Source organism: Lissotriton helveticus, chromosome 9 (assembly GCF_964261635.1).
Source record: "Lissotriton helveticus chromosome 9, aLisHel1.1, whole genome shotgun sequence".
Lineage (NCBI taxonomy): Eukaryota > Metazoa > Chordata > Amphibia > Caudata > Salamandridae > Lissotriton > Lissotriton helveticus.
This window is the reverse complement of record NC_136070.1, coordinates 110,072,372-110,096,087: the sequence shown is the minus strand read 5'-3', so window position 1 is coordinate 110,096,087 and position 23,716 is coordinate 110,072,372. Positions and strand designations below refer to the sequence as shown.

Here is a 23,716-nt window from a genome sequence, read left to right as displayed (position 1 = left end):
CCATTGAATTCGAGCCGGGCCAGCAGGTCTGGGTCATGTCCCCGGTCGACCCCGGCGCCCTCCAGGACAAATGGACGGGGCCCTTCAACGTGGTGGAGCGCAAGAGCCCCGTCACCTACCTAGTGGACATGGAGTCCCCCCGGTACCCCCTCCGGGTCCTACACGCTAACCGGCTCAAACCCCACTTTGTCCGCACCGAACTGAGCCTGTTGTTGGCTACTGATGACGGAGCAGAGGACGACTCCGAGCCTCTACCAGACCTCCTGAGCACCTCCGAGAAAGATGGCTCCGTCGAGGGAGTCTCCCTCTCTCCCGCGCTGACACCCAAACAGCGCCAGGACTGCCAGAAACTGCTGGGTCAATTTGCGAACTTATTTTCCCTCACCCCCCGAGTCACCCAGTGGTGTGTTCACGACGTCGACACCAGGGACAGTCCGCCCGTGCGGCACCGAGCCTACCGAGTCCCCGACCGAGTCCGGGCCTGCATCCAAGCCGAAGTTTCCAAGATGCTAGCCCTAGGGGTAGTCGAGCCCTCAGACAGTCCATGGGCCAGTCCCGTCGTCCTGGTCCCTAAGGCCGCCGCCCCCAGGGTGCCCCCGGAGCTGCGGTTCTGTGTCGACTACCGGGGACTGAATGCCATCACCAGGACCGACGCCCATCCCAATTCCCCGAGCGGATGAACTGATCGATCGCCTGGGAGCCGCCAGGTACCTCAGCACCTTCGACCTCACGGCCGGATACTGGCAAATCGGCCTCACGCCAGGGGCACAAGAACGATCCGCTTTCTCGACCCCCGATGGCCACTTCCACTTCAACGTGATGCCCTTCGGCATGAAGAATGCTCCGGCCACCTTCCAGAGACTAGTGAATCGGGTGCTGGCAGGGCTGGAAGAGTTCAGTGCCGCCTATCTGGACGATACTGCGGTGTACAGCCTCTGTTGGGACGAGCACCTGACCCACCTCTGGAAGGTCCTGACGGCCCTCCAACGGGCCGGACTAACAATAAAAGCCAGCAAGTGCCAGATCGGTCAAGGGTCCGTGACCTATCTGGGACACCAAGTGGGGAGCGGCCAAGTGGCTCCCCTTAAACCCAAGATCGACGCCATCCAGGCCTGGGAGCCCCCTGTCACCCAGACCGCCGTCCGAGCCTTCCTGGGGCTCACTGGATACTATCGGTGGTTCATAAAGGACTATGGGAGCATTGTGGGGCCCCTCACAGAACTAACCTCCAAGAGACTACCCCCGAAGGTGCACTGGACCCCCGAGTGCCAAGTAGCCTTTGAGACACTAAAGACTGCCATGTGCACCGCCCCGGTGCTCCAGGCCCCCGACTACAGCCGAGAGTTCATCGTCCAAACTGACGCCTCGGAACACGGCATTGGGGCCGTACTGTCCCAAATGAACTCTGACGGAGTTGACCTTCCTGTGGCCTTCATCAGCCGGCGCCTGCTGGCCCGAGAACAACGATGGAGCACCATCGAGAGGGAAGCATTCGCCGTCGTATGGGCCCTAAAGAAGCTCCGGCCCTACCTCTTCGGCACCCACTTCCGAGTACAGACCGACCACCGGCCCCTGCGGTGGTTGATGCAGATGCGGGGCGAGAACCCGAAGTTGCTACTTTGGTCCATCTCCCTCCAAGGGATGAACTTCACCGTGGAGCATCGCCCTGGCAACGACCACGCCAACGCTAACGGCCTCTCCAGATTCTTCCGCCTTGGCGAGGAGAATCCCCAAGAAGATGGGTGACTCTCCCCTGCCTTCAGCTGGAGGGGACGTGTGTTGGACCCGGCCTCGTGGCGTGGTCCTACCCCTCCCGCATGGCGGGCCTCGGACGACATCGGCCCTCCATCCAGCCCGGGTCGGCCTCGGGCACACCTCTGCACGCCCTCCAAACCACCAGATCCGCCACCCGGCACCCCACAACCACTGACACGGCACACTTGGGCCGCCCCAGCATTACCGGTCCGGTGCCCACCCCGGACCCTCATTCCAGGCCCGACGCCATCTTGGGCCCATCACGTCACAGGCACGTGGTCCCGGACCAGCCGCGGCCACGGCCCCAGCGAGCCCGCCATCGAGGCACCAAGAACCCTCCGGGTGGTAGAGTGGCCACTCAACCAGAGACAAGGAGAGGGGAGTTCGATGGCTCTCCAACCGTCCCCGGATGCCTGGTTTCGATCGGCCTCCGGCCTCCCTGAGCGCTGGCCCCACCCCCTGCTGGGTGTCTGGACACCATCATCCCGGCCCCTCTGACCCCCAGGCGAGAGGGTCCGGACATCAAAGGACTCCAGACCTATATCTGGGCCAGCCCCGGAGTAGGACGGCAGTTGTATCCCGGAGTCGAGAAGCCCTGCTGACGCTGTCGCGGCTGACCCTGAGACGAACTCCCCTTGCTGCTCTACCTGGAACCTGCTGGCACTGCCGCGGTCCATCTTCGCTGTAACCACCTTGGAGCCTGCTGGCGCTGCCGCGGTCCATCTTTGCTGTAACCATCTTGGAGCCTGCTGGCGCTGCCGCGGTCCACACTCGCTGAACCATCTCGGAACCTGCTGGTGCTGCCGCGGTCCACACTCGCTGAACCATCTTGGAACCTGCTGGCGCTGCAGCGGTCTACACTCGCTGAATCATCTTGGAACCTGCTGGCGCTGCCGCGGTCCACACTCGCTGAACCATCTTGGAGCCTGCTGGCGCTGCCGCGGCCCAACCTTCCGGAACCCCCCAGCTCGAGGATTGAGAGCTGTGCGTAGAGTCTCCTTGCAACCGACCATCTATAAGACTGTCGCGCTACCTTGCCCCTTGCCACAAGACTTTCCAGATCTCGGGATCTGCTGTATATATTGAAACGATACTTATTGCCAGATAAAGATTGAAAACTCTATCTACGTGTGGTGTATGTTTGTAGTGGTGTGGTTACTCTGCTGTACGATTCTAGGAGAGGGCCCTCCCGTCGGAGGCCTCTCGACATCGCTCGGTCCCTTCTCTGAAGGATGGGTAGACCTAGGGGTGGTCAGTCAGACACCTTCTGCCTCCCCCGGGTTCGCCTTTCTAACAGTTACATTTGCTGTTACTCCCTTCTTTCGCCACGCATTGGGCCAACGCATCGCACACCACTCTTCGCCAAAGATAACACCAAAGCCCTCCCTACCAGATGCATCTGAAAACAAGCAAAGTTCCTGGCTGCTTTCCCAAGGTGCCCTCCAAATCACTGTACCATTAAAGTTCTCTAAAAATTCGGCCCACATTTCCAGGTCTGCTTTTAGACCAGGACCGAGGCGCACCAGGTGGTGTTTTCTACTTATGTTGGCCGTAGCCTTTGCCAACCTTCTGGAAAAGACCTGGCCTGCCGGTATAACTCGCGCTGCAAAGTTCAGCTTGCCTAACAAACTCTGTACCACTTCTAAGGTAGCCTTACCCCTGCCAATCAATGACTTAATGTCATGCTTCAACTCGCTAACTTTGTCCGCTGGGAGCCTGGATTCACCTCTGATGGTGTCCAGCTCAATCCCCAAAAGGTCAGTATTTGCGCTGGACCTTCTGTCTTGCCAGGGGCAAGGGACACCCCCATATCAGCTGCCATTCCTTCGAATGCACGCAAACCTTCTGCGCACTCCTGGGTCCCTACCCTGCCAAAAAAGAGGAAATCATCCAGGTAGTGTGTCACTTGAGAGATGCCATGTTTGGTGGTCAGCACCTACTGGAGGAAAGTACTGAAGGCCTCGAAATAGGCACATGAGACGGCAAAACCCATTGGCATGCAGCGATCAAAGAAATATGCGCCCTCCCACTTACAACCTAGCAGGTGTTGACTCATTGGATGAACAGGTAGGAGGCGGAACGCCGATTCGATGTCGGCCTTCACCAGCCACACCCCCTTCCCAGTCCTCCTTATCATGTCTATCGCCATGTCCAGTGAACAATAAGACACAGAACAGGCCCCCTCGTCCAGCCAATGATTAACAGAGTTGCCCTCTGGGTAAGATAGGTGGTGTATCAAGCGGTATGCTCCTTGCTGCTTCTTGGGCACTACTCCCAAAGGTGAGACTAAAAAGTGTTCAAGGGGTGGGGCTGCAAAGGGACCCGCCACCCTCCCAAGGGCCACTTCATTCTTTATCTTCTCACTGACCACTAGCGGGAGTTCTCTCGCTGATTTGAGGTTCAAGGCATCCCTGCAACCCATGGGTCCCCTGTATGGTATCTTGAAACCATCTACAAAACCCCCAGACAGGAGCTCCCTCTCCTTCAAATGCGGATACACTCCGACCAATGGAAGAAAATTCTGCAGTACAATAGGTGAGGGGCCCTTGGTCGCTCCCTGGGGTGGGCTCTGCCTAGCCGAGATCGGTGGGGTATTGAAATCTGTTGTCCTTGTGGTCCGTCCTCCATCTCCAACCCTACTGGCGTGCCCCGTCTGTTCACTGGGCCTGGGCGGGAGGCAAACTTTGGCTGGTGGTGCAGGTGATGGCTGCATGTTGAGCACCACATTTGCTACAACTATGGGCGAACCTGCACGCTCTTCCCCAGGTGCATGCCCCCCCGTTAAACAATCTGCAGGTCCCTGAATTGAATCGTCTCGGTCCAGATCTCTGGCCCCTACCCCTGCCCCCACAAAAGGACTGCTTGAAAGGGCGCCTAGGGAACTGTTCCCATCTCCTATTGTCTGACTCACCCTGCGCCTTGCATGGTACATCCTTCTTCTCGCTGACTGTCCTGCACATGTGCTTAATCCGGAGTTGGATTTCCTTCTGATCCCACCCTAACTCGGGGCAGACAGCCATTGTCTTCCTGAAATCCTGATCATACAGAAACCATCCCATTGTTGGGTGTTAGCGTACTCGATCAGTGCCTCACTCTGGGTCGGGTCCTTCTGTACTATTACTGCTGCTAGTATGTTAAAAGCCTCAGTCCAGTTCTCTATCGTTTTCTCGGGCCAACGCTGGTACCTAACCTTCTTCTCATCCTCTTTCCCCCCCCATCTTTCTGGTGTCTGCTCCTGCGGTGCTGTGCATTAATAAAGTCAGAATGTCAATATACTCCCTTCTCCATATACCTTCCCTAGCCGCTTGTGGTACCTGCCATGCCAATGAACAGCGGCCTGATGCCAATGGTGCCTGGGTAACCGCCGGTCTAGGTAACCCTCCCCCGGCTGGTTGTATCAACTTATCCTGGGCAGGGGCAACCGCGGCCGGGCTAGGCCGTTCCCCTCCAGCCGGGCTGCCAACAACCGCCTCTCCGCTCGTGGATGGTATTGTTGCACATATACCTGCACTGGGCAGGGCGGGTGCCGACCCCGTGGCAACAGAGTGGACCGTCGAAAGAATATCATGGGGGGGGCGGCGTGACGCCAAGGAGGGCCGCGGACCCTGTGACTGCTGTTGCTGTGGGGGCCGGCAGGACGCTAGGGAGGGCCGGCTGTACTATAGCTGGTGCTGCTGTGATGGCAGCTGCGGGGATGGCAAATTGACTGTAGTAAGCCCAGGCCCTTGGACCGGAGCAGTCACAGCCCCCTGCTGGGCCCACACTTGCAGCACTGGTGCTGAGGCCGCAGGAGCAAGCGGCAACACTTGCTGTGCAGGGACAGGTGGCAATACATGTTGAACCGCTACCACATCATCTAAGCGTTTTTGAAACAGTGCCATCATTCCCATCATTTGGACCATTGCCTTACCCATTTGGGCCATGTCTGTTAGGCTACTGGCTGACTCATGCACAACGGTGAGTGTCTCAGTCCGTTCGGGAGCCCGTGCTGCGGGGGGTGTCTGCTTTGGTCGATGATCCGGACGCGGTGCCTTGGCCGGGAAATCCTTTCGTGTGTGTTTCCGCTTGCAACTGGACCTCCGTGTCGCTCCTACTGAGGTACTCGCCGCGTCCTCAGGAGTCGAGGCGATTGCCTCTCCGGACTGCTCCTGCCTACGAACCTCGATAAAGCCCTGAGCCCAAGCCGGCCCTTTCGCCTGGGCCAGGGCCAAAAACTCTGCCCACAGGCCCTCTTGCGGTAGTGTGGTGCCGTGAGCGTCCATAGCGGTGGCGTCTACCCTCTCGGGTCCCTATGGGCGAAAAATTACGTGAGGTTGTGCTACCATTAAATGTTTAACTGGCAACCAGTGACGGCAGATAGTCTTCCTGGAACGAAGCCGTGTTTTGGAGCTGACATGTAGGATGGGGACCCCGAAATGAACCCGGGCCTCTAGGAATGTAGTCAAATGCTCTACCACTTCGTCGAACAACACAGAATTGAAACTAGGACCAGACGAGACAGTCAGCCTGCAACTCCCCGCCCTCTCTCCGAGGTTGGGGGGGGGGCAGCGAAGCTCGCACGGGCCGACGGGCCTCTGCGCCTGAAGCCACGTGCAGCCCCCTACGTTCGGGCCCACCACCTCGCTGCCCTCCCATGACCACAGCAATAATAGAGGCCGCGACCGTGGCACAGCCGGGTCCGGCCCGCATGGCTGCAGCCCTCTGACACATTCCCCTCCGGTAGCACGCGTAAGACAGCTTCCCTATCGAGCCTCACCAGCATGGAGGGATTGAAATTGCCCACCATTTTCTTCACTAACCCCTCCGGTACCACACCGGTACCGACAGGGGGTGTGAGACGGGCTCTCTCTACCGAGCCTCGTCCGCACGGAGGGATTAACATTGCACACAATGGCTGCAGCCCTCTGACAAAAATTCCCTCAGGTACCACACTGGTACCGACCGGGGGGCGTGAGACGGGCTCTCTACGAGCCTCGCCCGCATGGTTGAAATTGCACACAATTTTATAAATAACTCCTCGGTACCACCGGTACCGACAGGGGGCGTGAGGAGGGCTCTGCATACCCTCACCACCCGATCCGAGCACGCGGCTCGTACTTCCCCGCGCACTGTGCCCTTCACTCGCACCGCACCCACCGAACAAGCTTCACGGCCTACGCGGCCCGACGGGCTCACTCTCCCCACACCCCGTGACAGTGCTCGTGCACATCCGTCCGCCGCCCGATAGCGTAGCCACAACTACCCTCCGCACGATCGCATGGCCACCACTCACCCCCCCCCATGGTATCTTCACCACTGGGGCCCCGTGCTACCTGGTCATGCCCAGGGACGAGGCCGGGGGGAGGCGAGACAGCAGCACATACCTTGTTTAACGACGACAACAACAGCGCTTGGGCCACGCTTGGGCCGCGGGCGAGCAGGACAAAGAGGCCTGGCCGAGGGCGGGCTGGAGTTAAATAGGGGAGGGGTACGCCCTCCCAACAGGTGAGCCCGCCCCCTTCAGCCACCGTCCGGTGGCCGCGGGGAGGGCCAGGAGCCAGCTTCACCTTACTCCGCCCACCCTCACATGTACAGAGGGCGCTGCCACTAGTGGCACTAAAGCGCTGCTTTGCCCATGCTCCCCTGCGGGTCACGCAGTCAGCGGCAGAACATCGAGTGATTGGGGTAGTCTTTCAAACACAATGGTTTGCATGGTTCTGTAATGCTAAATAGAATATTTTTTGCCCCTTGTTTCTATGCTCTTCCTAAAGCAGTAAACAACTAATCATTTGGCTGAACTCAAACGTGGCAGTCAATATTTATTGAGGAACTAGCATCCCAGTCTTTCCGTTTAATAACCTGTAAAAAGCTGTTTCCACATCGCTCAGCCGATATGTTTACCCTTCCTACTGTTTGCTCCCTTGTTGAATGGTACGGAATAGAAGTCGAAAAAGAAAGAAAAAATACTTCACAGATGCTTACACTGGGTGCAACCTATAATGTTTAATTTGTAGTAGGAAAGTACATGTATTGATGATCATCCTAAATGCATCTCACAGAATGCAGGTATACTCCAAAGAGATAACAGTGTGATAGAACGAGAGTACTGGAACATATTCAATGCTTTAACATGAGCCACTCGTTTGTTTCCATTTTGCAGTCGTTGAACAAAATTAACAGTGAAATTGCTGCGATAGAACAACTACGGATGTCTGCAAACGTGGGGATGCAACCCCTGTTTTCCAGCGAGCTCTTCTCTCATTTCTTCAAGGTACAGAACACTTCTGTCAATGGTATAAACAGATGTATCTACGATAAGCCACTGCTAGTTGAACACTTATTGCAAGACATGTTGAAATGTTTGCTTTTAACTGAAATTTGATACTCTAGGGTGATTAAAACTAGGGTGTGCAAAGTTGAGACATCATCTGGCGCGCAAGTTTTTAGGAAAACGTCACCCAGCTTCATAGAGGGCTAATTTCGCTATTATTGATTAAACGTGTCTTGCCCATAATGAAAGTTGATTTCAAAGTTTTGCTGCCCTATTTGGAATCGAAATTACCCCAAATTCAATCTGGGGAATTTGCATGTGATTATTATTTGAACATTGTCTGATGCTCTAAGCAAGAGGTTGCGGTTACATTTGGTATTGAGATGTGAAGAAGTAGATGAGCTGCAGATTAAATAATGAAAGGGTGAGGACTAAAGTAGGAGAAAAGGAATTCCAGGCTATTTGTGAAAGTTAAGTAACCTCTTACCAAGAATTCCATTATCTAAACTCCATCATGAAGTAACCATTACCACAAATTATGTTTTAATTGTTTCTAACTAAAGCGTTACATTTTTGGCAAAGTCACTGGGCTCAGTCTAACTTCCCACACACATTTCTAGGTAATACCAAAGTATCACTATTGTACCACAAAAATTTGGGGCTGGAAAAGAGTTTATCAGTTCCATGTTTGTGAGAAATTGGGTATTATTGGTTGACTGGGGTGCGAGCCCTGGTCAAGCAGCAACCACAATCTACTGGACCGACCACCGCTGCATCCACTTCACCTTCAAGAAACCCCTCACACACCACCGCACCCAACAGATGCCTCACCGCTGCTGGAGCAAATTCACCGAAGACCAGCTAACCACCACCCTCGCCCAGAGCCTACCCGCCGACCATACCGACCCCGACACCGCCGCCCGCAACCAAAGACAGTGTAGCAACGACTGCGCCAACACCCTCGCCCCGATCAAGAAACGCTCCAACAATCATACCAACAAGAAACCAGCTGGTCCACTGAAGACCTCCGGGCCTCCAAGCAAACCTGTATGAAGGAACACCGGACAGCCACGCCGCCCACAAGAATGCCACCCGCAGACACCATCACCTCATCAGATCCGCCAAAAGGGCCTCCTTCAAAGACCGTCTAGACAACAACACACACAACAGCAAAGAGCTCTTCAACATCGTGAAGGAACTCTCCAACCCCAGCTCCAACACCAATGACGTCCCACCCTCTCAAGACCTGTGCGACTCGCTGGCCACCTTCTTCCACCGCAAGATCACAGACATCCACCACAGTTACAATGCCACGACTGCCTCGACAACCACTGAGACCTCCGCCCCCACGTCCACCATCCGCACTAACCGCCTGCTCTACTGGACCAACATCAACGACGATGACTCCATCAAGATCATGAACACCATCCAATCCGGATTTCCGTCAAATCCATGCCCACACCACATCTTCAACAAAGCCAGCTCAACCATTGCACCCCATCTCCGGAAAGTCATCAACACCTCCTTCGAGACAGCAACCTTCCCGGAGAGCTAGAAGCACGCCAAGATCAGTGCCTGACTCAAGTAACCCAAGGCGGACCCCAAAGACCTCAAGAACTTCCGGCCCATCTCCCTGCTCCCGTTCCCAGCAAAGGTCATCGAGAAGACCGTCAACGAACAACTGACCCGCTACCTCAAGGAGAACAACATCCTGGACCCTTCCCAGTCCGGGTTCCACAGCAACCACAGCACCGATACTGCCCTCATCGCCGCCACCGATGACATCAAGTCCCTGCTGGACAACGGGGAAACGGCGGCCCTCATCCTCCTGGACCTGTCAGCCGCCTTCGACATGGTCTGTCACCACACACTACGAACACGCCTCCACAACGCTGGGATCCAAGAGAAGGCCCTGGACTTGACCACCTCCTTCCTCTCCGGCAGAACACAGAGCCTCCGCCTTCCCCCCTTCCGCTCCGAAGCCACCAAGATCATCTGCGGCGTACCCCAGGGCTCATCCCTCAGCCCAACCCTGTTTAACATCTACATGGCACCGCTCGCCCACGTCGCCCATCGGCACGACCTCAACATCCTCTCGTACGCCGATGACACCCAGCTGATACTCTCCCTCACCAAGGACCCCCACACCACCAAAACCAACCTTCACGAAGGAATGAAGGCCATTGCTGAATGGATGAGGAACAGCCAACTGAAGCTGAACAAGACGGAGGTCCTCATCCTCGGATCCAACCCTTCAGCCTGGGACGACTCCTGGTGGCCGACCGCACTGGGAACCGCTCCAACACCCACCGACCATGTACGCAACCTAGGGGTCATCCTCGACTCCACCCTCTCCATGACTAAACAGGTCAATGCCGTCTCCTCCTCCTGTTTCAACACCCTCCTCATGCTTCGTAGGATCTACAAGTGGATCCCCACTGAAACGAGAAGAACAGTCACCCAGGCCCTTCTCAGCAGCAGGTTGGACTATGGAAACGTCCTCTACGCAGGAGCCTCTGCCAAACTCCTGAGACGGCTCCAACGCATCCAGAACGCCTCTGCACGCCTGATCCTCGACATCCCTTGCCGCAGCCACATCACACCCCACCTGAGAGACCTGCACTGGCTCCCGGTCAACAAGAGGATAACCTTCAAGCTCCTCACCCACATACACAAGGCACTCCATAACACCGGACCAACGTACCTCAACAGACGACTCAGCTTCTACACCCCCACCCGCCAGCTCCGCTCCGCTGACCTAGCCCTCGCTACAGTCCCCCGCTTCCGAAGAGCGACCTCAGGCGGCAGATCGTTCTCCCACCTCGCCGCCAAGACCTGGAACACCCTCCCCATCCACCTACGGCAGACCCAAGACCTGCTGACCTTCAGAAAACTCCTCAAGACCTGGCTTTTCGAACAGTAGCAGCATTCCCCACCCCAGCGCCTTGAGACCCTCACGGGTGAGTAGTGCGCTTTACAAATTATATGATTGACTGATTGATTGATTGTCAGGGTAAGACACACGCAAATTGACCTGTGCTCAACCCCTTGGGAGCTTGACACAGAGCAGTCAGGCTTAAGTTAGAGGCAAAGTGTAAAGTATTTGTGCAAAACTTCAATGAGTAAAACAATGACACCACCACACAAAACAATTCCATACCAGGTAAGAAAAATACAGCAAAATTGAAGAAATAAACAAGCCAAAACAAGAAAAACCAAACCAGTTAGGAATTCTTGTAAGAATAAGGTGTCAAATAGTGCCCAGAAGCTCAGAGCGCCAACTGGGCCTATCTTGTCATGCTTTATTCGGTCAAAGTCAAAAGTTCAGGGCAGCCGCAATGGAGCATGGTTCGGATACAGTACCAGATTAGTCCTGCTGAAGTTTTACTTTCTCAAGTTCTGTGCCAAGAGTCCTGTTCGTATTAGAGAGGATTGCAGAGAGCAAGGAGAATGTCATGGGTGGTTATCAGTGTGGGCTTCGTAGACGGGCGGGTGTGAGCTGTTGATGCTGCTGTGCGAAGAAAATTGTTAGAGGTAGCTTGCGCTGATTTTCAGTGCGTGCTCCGCAGTCTCTGTGCAATCAGGACCATTCGCAGTCATGAATAGCCCACAAGTTTCATTTTAGAACCTGTGAGCCACAATACGGGTCCAGGACCTTAGGGGCATCACGTGGGGGTAAGGCACATGCTACAGCAGAAGCTAGTTAGGGAGCCTTTTCCCCAGGAGGCTCAGATCAGGTGATCAGTTGACTAGTCTTTTGAGTCATTCTTGCTTCCTGGGTTCATGATAATATTGCAGGTCCAGTTCTTCTTCCCTAGGCAAGAGAGCAGCAAGTCGCCACAGCACAGCAGCAGTTCCTTTAGAGCAGCAGTCCAGCAGAGCTGTAGTCCTTGTAGCAGCACAATAGTCATTCTTCCGGACAGAGTATCCACAGGACCAGAAGTGTACTAAAGAGTTTGTGCCTGAGGTCCAGTATTTCTACCCAGTTGTGCATTTGAAGTGAATGAGAAGTTTCTGGAGATTTTCCTTTTAAGTCTCAGGCATCCTGCCTTTCCTGGTCTGGTTCCAGACTAACTAGAGGGGGTATGCAGCCCTTTGTGTGGAGGTATGACACTGCCTATTCAGGTATAAGTGGGACTGTGCACACTTACTCCCTTCCATCAACGTCAAAACTTTTCTTTCCGCCCCAGTTAAGCACTGATCTGGGAGGAGCTACCCCTCTGCCTCTTTTTGGCAATTTATTTGTCGAATTTGGAAAAACTTTTCCACTTCGTGTGCGGGGGCTGTCTTTGAGGAAGACAGGTTTCAAGCCATGCAGTGCTTCCCACAACATGATGTCAGTCTCCGATCCCCAGCTCATCTGTCTCTGATGTCTCAAGCGCAACCTCGATTTGAAGTCGTGCTCGTACTGCTGGGTCAAGGCTCCAAAGACCTCGAGGGAGTGAGCAATGAAGCTCCTCGCGGTCTGGCAGTTGACACCGGCCAGCGAGACTTTGCGGAGGTCCTGATCGAGGAAGAGGAGGTCAAAGGACTGCTCCCAGAGCCCTAAGGCCTCCTCATTCCACTTGAGGTCCATTGGACACTTGGGGAAGAGGCATAAGAAGAAGAAGATGTCCAAATGGACTTCATCTTCTCTATGGCTGATGTCCGTCGTCAAGAGTGGTAAGGAGCACCGATGCTCTAGGCACTGTTTCACGGAGCAGGAGTCAGAGTTGACTTTGCGCCTCCTACCCTTTCCGTGAGCCAGAGCTACTCCCGCCCAAATAAAAGAGTTTTACCAGGCCATGCACTGCGAATTTGACTGAAATTACACTGCTGGTGAGCTCTTATGCCCCGCAGAGTCAGAAGGGGCCCCATCGGCTTTGGCCGGTATACACCTGTTACAACGCATTTTTTACTCCGCACTACCATTACAACGCGACTTTTACTCCGCATACCATTACAACGCATTGCGCTGGGGGGCGCTCTAGGATAGGGAATAAGTATAATTTACTATCCAACACCTTCCCTAGGGTCCACGGGGACTGGAGTTAGAATAGTAAATTATACTTACCACTATCCAGCGCCCCAAGGCGCTATGCGTTGTAACGGTATGCGGTGTAAAAGTCGCGTTGTAATGGTCTGCGGAGTAAAAGTATGCGTTGTAACGTCATACATCCGCTTTGGCCACGGTACCAGTGGGGCCTCAAGGATGTGATCTCGGGTCGACGCCGGTCATGAATTTGTGACCTTCCCTGGAATGACACCCGAAGTTAGTGCCTGCAGCGCTGCGGGTGCATATCGGCGACGCCAGCCCCATCCTCACCCCCAATGACACGGAGCTGGAACGATGTCGCTCGTTGCCGATTCAGACACCGATTGTCCCCAGAGGTTCTATGTTGTTGCCTGAGCACTTTGAGGATGTGCTGTGTTCATGAGAGGAGTGGGAGGGGTCTGTGGACTCTCCGGAACTTCAGAATGTTTCTGAGGAGAACTTGGACTGGTATGGGGAACTCGGGGAGGCCAGCAGCCTAGACACCTCCCCAGATGCTGGCACTCTCCGCCAACAGTGGCTATGGAGGAGGGGGCATCCTATGCCATAGTGGCAAAGAGGGAAGCTGAAGTCCTAGGACTAGAGCTGTCCTCAGTGCAGGTCAGGACAAATCTCCTGACCAAGGTGATTTAACCAAGGGCTTCCACTTCCGAACCCCTTTTGCCCTTTAGTGAGGCACTTACGGATGTCCTTCTAGGCATGTGGTCCAAGCATAGCACAGGGGTTCCTGTGAATAGGACAATTGCACGCCCCCATCACCCAGCTTGAGGTAACCGTAAATTCCTCAGCCAACATCCCACCCCAGAAAGTTTGGTAGGGCAAAACTCCATGCCACAGGGTGCGTTCCCTTCCGCCCCTCCGGATAAGGACTCCAAGAGGTTGGATGCATTTGGGAACAAATTGATTTCTTCCTCCAGGCTGGCATTGCGGTCGGTGAATACTGCAGGCTTATTGGGCCATTTCTCCCATTCCCTATGGGAGATGGTTGCACAAGTGCTGCCCCAGTTCCCGGGGGAGGCCGGGGCTGTGCTCTCCCAAATGGTCAAGGATGGGAGAGGTGCAGTAAAATTCACCATATGGTGTGGCTTAGATACGACAGATACTCTGGGCAGATACAGTTCAACAACAGTGACATTGAGGGGCCACGCATAGCTTCGAACAACTGGCTTCTTGAAGGATGTCCAGGCTTATCTGATGGACATGCCCTTTGATGGAACCCGTCTTTTGGGGGAAAAAGCAGACTCAGCCCTGGTCCGGTTCAAGGACTCTCGACCTATGGCCAGATCCTTGGGCCTCTTCTCGACTCCTCGTGGCCAGTCTTCCTTTTGCCTCTTTCATGGCAATGGAAGGGGTTTCCAGCCACGTCACCCTGTCCCAGCCAGTGTCCTGCACAGACTGCCAAAAGCCGTGCGAGGATGTGGATGCAGTGCATTCTGATCTAGAAATGAAGGCCTGAAGTTGTCGACCACACAGCCCCCAGCAGCTGCAGCCTCCGAGCACTTCTAGGCTGACTCTGCAGGACCACTCTACTCCAGTTGGTGGGGGAATTCCTCATCATCTCCCTCACTGGAAATCCATAACATCGGACAAGTGGGTCTTGCAGATCATCCAGGAGGGCTTTTCTCTGCCTTTCCTTTCTTTTCCTCCTCTCATTCTGCCAAATCAGGATTGGCTGATGGAGGATCATTTAATGTTACTCCAAGAGGAAGTTACAGCTCTCTTACTCAAGGGAGCTATAGAAAGGGTCCTGGTTTCAGAAGTAGGCAGTAGTTGTTATTCCCACTACTTTCTGATACGAAAGAAGAATAAGGATCTATGGCCCATTTTAGATCTTCGGACCATCAATCTCTTCCTCAAGAAGGAGAAAATCAAGATGCTCACTCTGGCTCAGGTCTTGTCTGCCCTAGACCAAGGAGACTGGATGGTAGCTTTGGGTCCAGAGGACGCATATTTTCACATCCCCATCCTGCTGGGCCACAGGCATTACCTGCGGTTCAAGGTAGGCCGCAAGCACTTTCAGTTTACTGTGCTTACCTTTGGGCTTACCAGTGCCCCCGGGTGTTCACCAAGGTGATAGCGGTAGTCGCAGCTCATCTGTGCAGGTTCGACAACTGGCTGTTGAAGGCGTCCTCGGCCCAGGCTGTCGTCCCCCACTTTCAAACTGCGCCAAACCGCCTGCATTTGCTGGGATTCTCTATAAACGTGCCGCAGTCACATCTGATTCCTTCTCAGATGCTCCCTTTCGTTGGGGAGGTTCTGGACACAGTGCAGTTTTGGGACTATCCTCCCGAGCAGCGAGTCCAGGATATTCAGGCTATGATTCCGATGTTTCAGCCTCTATCTTGGATTTCAGTGAAACTGACTCTGAGACTGTTGGACTTCATGGCCTCCTGCATCCTGTTGGTGAAGAATGCCAGGTGGCATATGCGGGCTCTGCAGTGGGACCTGAAGTTTCAATGGGCACAGCACCAGGGAAATCTCACTGACATGTTACAGAAGGAACTGCAAGAGATCTGCAGTGGTGGTTGCCGAACCGCGATTGGGTCAGTGGCAGACCCCTCTCACTTGCCCAACCAGATCTCACAACCATGACAGATGTGTCACATCTGGGATGGGGCGGCCATCTGGGAGCAGTGGAGATCAGGGGACAATGAAATTTGTTGGAGCTTCGAGCGATTCGATTGGCATTAAAAGTAGGTGTTCATGGACAACACCACTGCCATGTGGTACTGCAACAAGCAGGATGTGTGGGGTCATGGACCCTTTGTCGAGTGGCCCTGCGTCTCTGCACATGGTTAGAATAGCAGGGTATAACCCTGGTGATTCAACACCTGGCAGGTTCTCTGAATGCCAGGACAGACTAACTCAGCCGTAGGTGCCTAGCGGATCACAAATGGTGTCTCCAGTCAGAGATGGCGCAAGGTCTCTGTCAGCAGTGGGGAGAACCTTCCTTAGATTTTTTCACCTGCTAAGAGAACATGCAGTGTCTACAGTACTGCGAGCTGGAGCTTCCAAGGTGGATATCGCTCGGTGACACCTTTCATCGCAAGTGGAGCTCAGACCTGCTGTACGCCTTTCTGCTCATACCTTACCTGCCCAGGGTTCTGAAGAAGACCAGGAGCGACCAAGCCCAAGTCATCCTTGTGGCCCCAGACTGGACAAGAAGAGTCTGGTATCCAGAGCTTCTGAGAATGAGTATCAATCCTCTGATCTGGCTGCTCCTTCGGGAGGATCTTCCGTCACAGCAGCAGGGGAGGGTTCTCCACCCGAACCGGTCAACTCTGCGCCTCCATGTGTGGAGATTGAGGGGCGACAGTTGATATCTTTTGACCTTCCTCCTGAAGTCTGTAACGTTATTCTGCAGGTCAGGTGGCCTTCCAATATGATGGTATATGCCTGCTGTTGGCAAAAATTTGTATTATACCGTTTCTCTTGCTACTGTCCTTTTGTTAATTTTTACCCTTGTCCACCAGGGCTCTGCTTTGGGAATTCTAAAGGGTTACCTTTCTGCTCTGTCTGCTTTTTTCGGCTGCCAGACCAATCCTCTCTCTTCAAATCTCCCATTGTACAGTGATTACTGATAGGGCTGGCTCCCCTGTTTTTACCTACGCCCTTTGTTATACCTCAGAGGGCCTTAATTTTGTTCTCCCCTGTCTGATGTGCGCTCCCTTTGAGCCCTTACACAATTGTCCCCTCAGGCTGTTGACAATCAAAACAGCCTTCTTGGTAGCGATTACATCGGCCCGGAGGGTGAGTGAGCTGCAGGCGTAATCTTGCTTGCTTGCTTATCTTATGTCCTTTCCGGACATGGTGGTACTTTACATCCGGGCATCCTTTTTCCCAAAATTTGTGGCCTGTTTCCATCTGGGTCAGTCCATCACGTTTCCCACCTTCTTTGCTCCCCCGCATCCCTCTATGGAAGAACAGCTCCACCAGCTGGACCCAAAAAGTGCTCTGTCTTTCTACCCTCACCACACTAAAGAGATCCGGGTGGATGACCAACTCATTGTGGGATCATGGGAGCGAAGAAGGGAAGGGCAGTGCAGAAAATGACCATCTCTTGCTGAGTCTTTCTCTGCATCAAGATCTGTTATGCCCTGGCAAAGAAGCAGCCCCCTGAGGGATTAAGGGCCCATTCCACCAGTGGAAGGCTGCAACTAGGGCCGTGGCTCGGGAAGTCCTAGTCCAAAACATCAGTCTGGTGGCAACATGGGCCTCTTTACACACATTTTCAATACCCTACTTCCTGGACAGTGAGGTCTGCAGGGACGGGCATTTTACTCGCTCATTCCGGCAGGACTTCCTTGTAGGAAGGTGGATACCTGACTATGGTTACCCCAGATTTTTTGCCTTGTGTTTAGCTGGTTTTTGGCTTAGTTGGCCTGGGATCCTGCTAATCAGGGCCCCAGGCTATCTGCTCTCTCTATAAAATGGACTCCATGTACGTTAGGAACATAACTAATTGGATATTGGGTCACCTTCTGAGCCCCTGTATAGTGTACTATAGGTACCCAGAGCATAGGTGCATCCAAGGCCTACCAGGGGCTGCAGCATATCTTTTGCCACCCCTGGCTGGCCATCCAAACTGACACAATTGGCTGATCACTCAGGTGGGGCAAGGTCATGTAATCACCCCTTGCTTAGATATAGTATACGTATGTCTAACCCTATATCTGGACACATATACACCTATAAATCACTCCTATGGCAGGCCTTAACAATCCTGGAGGCAGAGTGCTTGGTTTTATGTGAGATGGTGCTCTAGCATGAGCTGAGCCTGTCTGCAGCTTTCGGAACCATGTCCTTATAGCTGTTCCAGGATATTGCCATACCATATACTCTTAGGTGCATTATAATCCTCGCGGTTATTGCTAACTTTGGTTTGGCTTTATCAAAACATGTCGTGTAAGGTGTCAAACGCTTTGGAATATTACCCCCTCGCCAGTTCTGGCGATGGGGGTAGCATTCCACCCTTCTAGAGGGAGAAGACATGTTGCTTTCATTAATCCCGCTTAAAGTTAACCAGAGCCTCAGCATCACAAAATGGATGCTGCTGCCACAGACACAAGTCTGACCTCCTGCTGCTGGGAGCCCTTCCAGTGAGGGAGGCTTGGACAATAGGTTTCCTGTCACAGGGAGGCGCTAGCACCACCCCAGACAGGAGATAGTGGATTGGGGCAGGGAGGGCTGAATGAAATGAGACAATGCCTGGGGCACACAAGGTGTCCCATGCATAGTCCAGTTCAAACCGGTGCTGGGGCACTCCAGCCCCCGCTCTGACGTGAAACTGGACAAAGGGAAAGGGGTGTAACCACCCCCTTCCTGGGTCCCACCCATATGAGGGACCTAGCAGGTGATCCAGCCCCTTGATTGTGAATAAAGGTAGGAGCTGTGCCCTTAGAAGTAGATCATCCTGACTGAAACTCTGATACAAAACTATGGACCCTTCGACATCCTACTCGGCGAAGAAGACTGAAGAATCTCCCTTGTGGTCAAGGAGTGACCACCCTGTGCAAGCAGGCACCATCAAGCTCTCAACAGTTTGCTTTATCGTTGCTCCCGCCGGAGCTCGAACAACAGAGCCTGACGAGAACCGGACTTCCAGACATCCAACAGCCCGATCCACAGCCACAGCAAAGCTGAGACCCGTGGAGGCGACGAGAGACGTGGGACCGGCCATCTTGGAAAGCCAGATAAGTGCTTTCTGTGCTGCTCCTGAGGCACCCTCGAAGCTGTGCATTGGGGATTGGGAAGCCCCAGCCCCAAGCACCCTTTGCACCGAAGATAACGTCTCCACACTCACCGAGTGCTGCGTGGGGCCCTTTTGCATTTTTCTGCTTGACGCATCTGTCCGGTCACTTGCCCGTTGGCTAGTGGTCTCTGTGACGACGAACCTTTGAATTTTCAATACTGGTCTGGTTGCTCCAGACTGGCCCTTGCTCCACTGTAAAGGAACAGCCCATCAGACCTTGCTGGTCTGATCCAGAAGCCATCTTTGATTCTTGTGTGGGTTGCATTTGCCAAGGCCTGTTGATTCCAAATCAAGAACCGACACCGCCATCAGCGAGAACCTTTGTGGGACAGTCCGTGGCCAGCTCCTGGTTGTCGTCGACACCTCCTGGTCCACGTGGCAGCGGAGACAAGCTTCACGACATCACCTGATTGCAACCCGACATCGCCTGGTTCCTTCCTGGTTCCTTCCTGGTCACTGGCTAGTGACCCAGACTCTGTCCCCTCTGCTTTCAGGTACTCTACATCTTCGATCCACCCTTGGATCCAACCAGACTCTTCTCTCCTGGTCGCCTGCAGCATCTTTTCTCCAAGGCTCCATAGAACTCCACGACGAAACCCGACACACTTTGACACCTATGCACCCGCTTCCTGTGGGTGAGGTAACGCGAGTACTGCGGTGCTCCTGTAGAGATTTACATCCCCAGTGTCCTAGTTTTAAGTGGTTAAGTTCTAGTCCAGTCGGAAGACTTCCAAATCTGCAACTTTCTAACTTTACGCACCCATTGACTTCTATTGGTGCACGCGTGTGCATTTAGACCAGGGGTCTCCAACCTTTTGTGTAGTCAGAGCTACTTCTGGCCAGTGAAAATCGTTGTGAGCTACTGAACACGAAGCAACTCGCGCATTTTCCCGAGAGACACCCCACGCCCAGTTTCATTGACTTTAAGCCTAATTTCATCAGAGCCCATACTGTGCCTTTCTGCCCTCTGATTCACTCGTTTTTTGTGCCCTTCTGCCCTGTTTCACTCATTTTCCCCTTGTTTTTTGTGCCATTCTGCCCTGTTTCACTCATTTTCTGTGCCCTTCTGCCCTCTGTTTCACTCATTTTTTGTGCCCTTCTGCGGTTTCACTCATTTTCCCCTTGTTTTTTGTGCCCGTCTGCCCTGTTTCACTCGTTTTCTGTGCCCTTCTGCCCTCTGTTTCACTAGTTTTTTGTGCCCTTCTGCCCTCTGTTTCACTCGTTTTCCCCTTGTTTTTTGTACCCTTCTGCCCTCTGTGCCACTCGTTTTGGTGCCCTTCTGCCCTCTGTTTCACACGTTTTCCCCATGTTTTTTGTGCCCTTCTGCCCTCTGTTTCACTCGTTTTTTGTGCCCTTCTGCCCTGTTTCACTCGTTTCCCCCTTGTTTTTGTGCCCTTCTGTCCTGTTTCACTTGTTTTCCCCTTGTTTTTTGTGCCCTTCTGCCCTGTTTCACTCGTTTTCTGTGCCCTTCTGCCCTGTTTCACTCGTTTTCCCCTTGTTTTTTGTGCCGTTCTGCCCTCTGTGCCACTCGTTTTTTGTGCCTTTCTGCCCTCTGTTTCACTCGTTTCCCCTTGTTTTTTGTGCCCTTCTGCCCTGTTTCACTTGTTTTCCCCTTGTTTTTTGTGCCCTTCTGCCCTGTTTCACTTGTTTTCTGTGCCCTTCTGCCCTCTGTTTCACTCATTTTTTGTACCCTTCTGCCCTGTTTCACTTGTTTTCCCCTTGTTTTTTGTGTCGTTCTGCCATCTGTGCCACTCGTTTTTTGTGCCTTTCTGCCCTCTGTTTCACCCGTTTTCCCCTTGTTTTTTGTGCCCTTCGGCCCTGTTTCACTCGTTTTCTGTGCCCTTCTGCCCTCTGTTTCACTCGTTTTTTGTGCCTTTCTGCCCTGTTTCACTCGTTTTCCCCTTGTTTTTTGTGCTGTTCTTCCCTCTGTGCCACTCGTTTTTTGTGCCGTTCTGCCCTCTGTGCCACTCGTTTTTTGTGCCTTTCTGCCCTCTGTTTCACTCGTTTTCTGTGCCCTTCTGCCCTCTGTTTCACTCGTTTTTTGTGCACTTCTGCCCTGTTTCACTCGTTTTCCCCTTGTTTTTTGTGCCGTTCTGCCCTGTTTCACTCGTTTTTGTGCCCTTCTGCCCTGTTTCACTCGTTTTCCCCTTGTTTTTTGTGCCCTTCTGCCCTCTGTTCCACGTGTTTTTTGTGCCTGTGCCTAAAAAACGGTGTTGGATCCAGCCCTGATCTCTTGACTGGGTGAGAGTATTCTGCTTAATTCAGAGACTCTGTCCATCACCACCCCTTGTTGTAAATATTTTTGTCCACCCTAAGCGTGGAAGGGTATTCTCAGATGTGAGTCCCTTGCTCATTGCACCATCAGGATTCAAGCAAGCCGGGCCGAAGACGGCTGAAATGCCAGAAACCGGTCCCCGGAAGCTTGTTTCCTTCCCAGTGTAAGAATTGGCTTTTGTAGTCTGGTCTGCCCTGTTCCCATGATGCACTGGGCCAGGGACAGACTAATTTGCATACAGCCAGGTTCTGAAACTGGGATGGTGCAATGAGCTAAAAAACGGTGTCGGATCCAGCCCTGATCTCTTGACTGGGTGAGAGTATTCTGCTTAATTCAGAGACTCTGTCCATCACCACCCCTTGTTGTAAATATTTTTGTCCACCCTAAGCGTGGAAGGGTATTCTCAGATGTGAGTCCCTTGCTCATTGCACCATCAGGATTCAAGCAAGCCGGGCCGAAGACGGCTGAAATGCCAGAAACCTGTCCCCGGAAGCTTGTTTCCTTCCCAGTGTAAGAATTGGCTTTTGTAGTCTGGTCTGCCCTGTTCTCATGATGCACTGGGCCAGGGACAGACTAATTTGCATACAGCCAGGTTCTGAAACTGGGATGGTGCAATGAGCTAAAAAACGGTGTTGGATCCAGCCCTGATCTCTTGACTGGGTGAGAGTATTCTGCTTAATTCAGAGACTCTGTCCATCACCACCCCTTGTTGTAAATATTTTTGTCCACCCTAAGCGTGGAAGGGTATTCTCAGATGTGAGTCCCTTGCTCATTGCACCATCAGGATTCAAGCAAGCCGGGCCGAAGACGGCTGAAATGCCAGAAACCTGTCCCCGGAAGCTTGTTTCCTTCCCAGTGTAAGAATTGGCTTTTGTAGTCTGGTCTGCCCTGTTCTCATGATGCACTGGGCCAGGGACAGACTAATTTGCATACAGCCAGGTTCTGAAACTGGGATGGTGCAATGAGCTAAAAAACGGTGTTGGATCCAGCCCTGATCTCTTGACTGGGTGAAAGTATTCTGCTTAATTCAGAGACTCTGTCCATCACCACCCCTTGTTGTAAATATTTTTGTCCACCCTAAGCGTGGAAGGGTATTCTCAGATGTGAGTCCCTTGCTCATTGCACCATCAGGATTCAAGCAAGCCGGGCCGAAGACGGCTGAAATGCCAGAAACCGGTCCCCGGAAGCTTGTTTCCTTCCCAGTGTAAGAATTGGCTTTTGTAGTCTGGTCTGCCCTGTTCCCATGATGCACTGGGCCAGGGACAGACTAATTTGCATACAGCCAGGTTCTGAAACTGGGATGGTGCAATGAGCTAAAAAACGGTGTTGGATCCAGCCCTGATCTCTTGACTGGGTGAGAGTATTCTGCTTAATTCAGAGACTCTGTCCATCACCACCCCTTGTTGTAAATAGTTCTGCCCTCTGTGCCACTCGTTTTTTGTGCCTTTCTGCCCTGTTTCACTCGTTTTCCCCTTGTTTTTTGTGCCCTTCTGCCCTGTTTCACTTGTTTTCTGTGCCCTTCTGCCCTCTGTTTCACTCATTTTTTGTACCCTTCTGCCCTGTTTCACTTGTTTTCCCCTTGTTTTTTGTGCCCTTCTGCCCTGTTTCACTTGTTTTCTGTGCCCTTCTGCCCTCTGTTTCACTCATTTTTTGTACCCTTCTGCCCTGTTTCACTTGTTTTCCCCTTGTTTTTTGTGTCGCTCTGCCATCTGTGCCACCCGTTTTTTGTGCCTTTCTGCCCTCTGTTTCACTCGTTTTCCCCTTGTTTTTTGTGCCCTTCGGCTCTGTTTCACTCGTTTTCTGTGCCCTTCTGCCCTCTGTTTCACTCGTTTTTTGTGCCCTTCTGCCCTGTTTCACTCGTTTTCCCCTTGTTTTTATTGCCGTTCTTCCCTCTGTGCCACTTGTTTTTTGTGCCGTTCTGCCCTCTGTGCCACTCGTTTTTTGTGCCTTTCTGCCCTCTGTTTCATTCGTTTTCTGTGCCCTTCTGCCCTCTGTTTCACTCGTTTTTGTGCACTTCTGCCCTGTTTCACTCGTTTTCCCCTTGTTTTTTGTGCCGTTCTGCCCTCTGTTTCACTCGTTTTTGTGTCGTTCTGCCCTCTGTTTCACTCGTTTTTGTGCCCTTCTGCCCTCTGTTTCACTCGTTTTTGTGCCCTTCTGCCATGTTTCACTCGTTTTCCCCTTGTTTTTTGTGCCCTTCTGCCCTCTGTTCCACGTGTTTTTTGTGCCTGTGCCTGGCGTGTCAATGTAGCACCGGGAATTATTCAACATTATTCAACATCAGATGCATAAAAAAAAAACAGAATCCAACGTCACTAAACTATCTATCTGCTCTTCCATTGAGCTTACCTGCGGTCAAAGTCAAGTCGTCTCTGCTCCGTACTGCTCCGTGCTGGCACCCGACGATGACGTCACAGGAGTCAGACTCTCACAAGAGGAGTCTGCAGCTCCAGGACAGGAGCGTCATCCTCTTCGCCCGCCCCCACCCCCAGCTTAGCTCTAATCCGAGCGGCTGGTTTGGGTGAGGGCGGGCAAATGGAGCCGGAAAAGCTAATAGCCCATGAAGGGCTACATTAGCTACTCCCGGGGTCTCCGCGAGCTACCGGTAGCTCGCGATCAACCGATTGGAGACCCCGGATTTAGACACTGCACCCG

General features: G+C 53.2%; 1 protein-coding gene across 8 annotated transcripts in view; it reads left to right on the top strand.

Annotated features, from left to right (window-relative positions):
• LOC144780983 (uncharacterized) overlaps positions 1 to 23,716 on the top strand; it is a 1,867,627-nt gene that overhangs the window by 1,585,233 nt on the left and 258,678 nt on the right. For all 8 annotated transcript variants that reach the window (XM_078659579.1, XM_078659581.1, XM_078659578.1 and 5 more), the window contains one exon: positions 7,895 to 8,005. In XM_078659579.1, coding sequence (XP_078515705.1) covers positions 7,895 to 8,005 — 111 coding nt within the window. The remainder of the gene's footprint in view (positions 1 to 7,894; positions 8,006 to 23,716) is intronic.